The sequence below is a fragment of the Triticum aestivum genome, chromosome 1D (assembly GCF_018294505.1).
Source record: "Triticum aestivum cultivar Chinese Spring chromosome 1D, IWGSC CS RefSeq v2.1, whole genome shotgun sequence".
In the NCBI taxonomy this organism is placed as follows: Eukaryota; Viridiplantae; Streptophyta; class Magnoliopsida; order Poales; family Poaceae; genus Triticum; species Triticum aestivum.
In genome coordinates, this window is record NC_057796.1 from 450,188,421 (window position 1) to 450,190,530 (window position 2,110).

At 49.7% G+C, this 2,110-nt stretch overlaps 1 protein-coding gene across 1 annotated transcript; it reads right to left on the reverse strand.

Moving 5' to 3' along the window:
* Window positions 1-371: 371 nt before the first annotated feature.
* LOC123174459 (uncharacterized) lies at window positions 372-1,903 on the reverse strand. Its single transcript, XM_044590049.1, has 4 exons — window positions 1,762-1,903; window positions 1,259-1,672; window positions 982-1,179; window positions 372-884 (listed from the first exon to the last, which is right to left on the reverse strand). Exons 1-4 carry the CDS (start codon window positions 1,864-1,866, stop codon window positions 639-641), a joined length of 963 nt encoding a protein of 320 aa, XP_044445984.1. The 5' UTR covers window positions 1,867-1,903; the 3' UTR covers window positions 372-638.
* Between the last annotated feature and the right edge of the window lie 207 nt (window positions 1,904-2,110).

Sequence of the window (2,110 nt, forward strand, 5' to 3'; positions counted from 1 at the left end):
ATTCTGTTGCTATTTATGATAGGCCGCTAACATATAAACACAGAAAACTATCCATGTAGAAAACTGAAATCATGTATTCCTTTTGAACATGTATAGTTTTACTACAACTATTTTAGGAGTAAGAGACTTGAACAGAAGATATACAATTTCTCTGGCCAGGTCCTTTTTCAGCCTATTTTATTTTAGTTTTAGTTCAAGCCTCCTCTTCGAAGAGAAGAACTTTGTAAGTATCAGTTCTTATTCATATAAAAAAAATCAGTTTTTTTACTGATCGATCAAGCTAACTGCCTACTAGTCTTGAAATAGGGTCACACTTTGCTTTATAGATGGAAGCACAAACCAAAGTATACAGAGAATCTCAAATTGATCGCATAAATCGTATTCAGAGAATTAGGAAACCTTGGGAAAGCGATAGTTTTATTATCATAGAGTCCCTCTTCGATATGCAAATAAGTTTGCTTTCACACCTCCATGGGGAGATTGTGTCGCAAAGAGTTGTCTATAAGAATGAAGAACTCAGTCTTATCTGTCCATCAACCGGCATCAACAAAACAGACGCACTATAAAATTCAGAATCAGGAGTAGTATGCTCATCTCATGTATGCGAAACTTAGATCTGGCATGCACCATGCGCGTGTTCAAGAATTGTCCATCTTCACATAGGTGCCAATCGCGTCGAGGAATTGGCCAGATCGCGCGTGGAAGCCGATGATCTTGCCACCGGGGCCGGCGTGGAGCGCGAATGGCACGCCGTCCTCCTTCCCGTATGACCCGTAGCTGCGAAGGTTGCTGACAAGCGTCAGCGATCTTATCACGACAGTGTCCTTGAATTGGCCGTAGTGGCCATGGACGCTGGTCAGGTACTCGTCCTGCTGCAGACTGAACTGCACGTGCAAAAACCAAAAAGTAGGTTGAACAGAGAGACCAAGAGTCCAACACTAGTCTCGAGATTGTGGAAATTAATGGCGACGTGATACCTACCGGGGCGGGCTTGCCGCCTTCGCCGCCCCACCTGTCGGTCCACGCTTCCTTGCCCTTCCGCTCGTACATGACGGAAATGGCGTCCACGGCGTTGCCATGGCGGATGATGACCTCGACGATTCGGTTGACATCTGACATGCTCGTCTCCCTAACATTGCCACCGATGCCACCGCAAGGACCCATCCTCACCAACGATCCCTGCATGCATGCATAAGCTTCTGCAAATAAATATTAATCAACACGATCAAATTCCCCATGTTATTGGCGTTCATCTTACCATTGTGCTCTTGCCACTATCACAGATCTTCTTCTTCCCGACGTCATCACCGGTGATGGTGACGGTGACGCTCGCCCGTGATGACGGCAGAACCTTGGGCAAAACAAGCTCGTAGCTGCAGTCACCCGGGGGGCCTTGCTGGAGGAGCACGGCCGGCTGCTCCACGGCGGCTGATGATCCGGCACACGTCTTTTGGTGGTCCGCCTTCTCGTGGTAGAGCATCTTGGTGGCGGCGCAGCCGTGTGGGCAGGCGACACGGACGGATTGCAGGACACGCTCCAAGGCCAAGCAGCGGCCGTAGCTCGTCGGGATGAAGCAGCGGCTGAAGCCGGAGTTGACAAAGCACGACCCGCACCTGTCCTTGTCCGGGAGGTCGCCGTGGCAGGTCGAGCACACGACATGGCCGGCCGCGCACTGTGCGTACGTGACAAATTGTGCAAGTTAGAAAAGAACGACCAAGTAGGTGGAGAAACGCTCCAAAGAACGGCAACATATGTGTGTACCTGGAACACCGGAGGTTCGAGGGGACGAAGACATCTTGGGCAATTCAGAGCCTCCGGATCGACGTCCACGGTGATCATCGTCTCGGAAGTGTCGTTCTTCTCCATCGGTCTGCTTGTTTGATCTTGCAGTGGAGTAGTACAGTGCGTGCTTGTGATCGAGTTGATGGGATGAAGGTTAGGGGGAAGGCCGATCGAATATGTATTTATGGTGATGTGGATCGAAGATGGAGAGGCTCTTGCTTCTTTCGTCTTCCACGTGCGACATTAGTGCTGCATGCATGGCATTATATTGGCAGCAGCACTTCCACCAAATTAAAGACGCCGCGGTAATAATTTGTTTTCCTCCTCG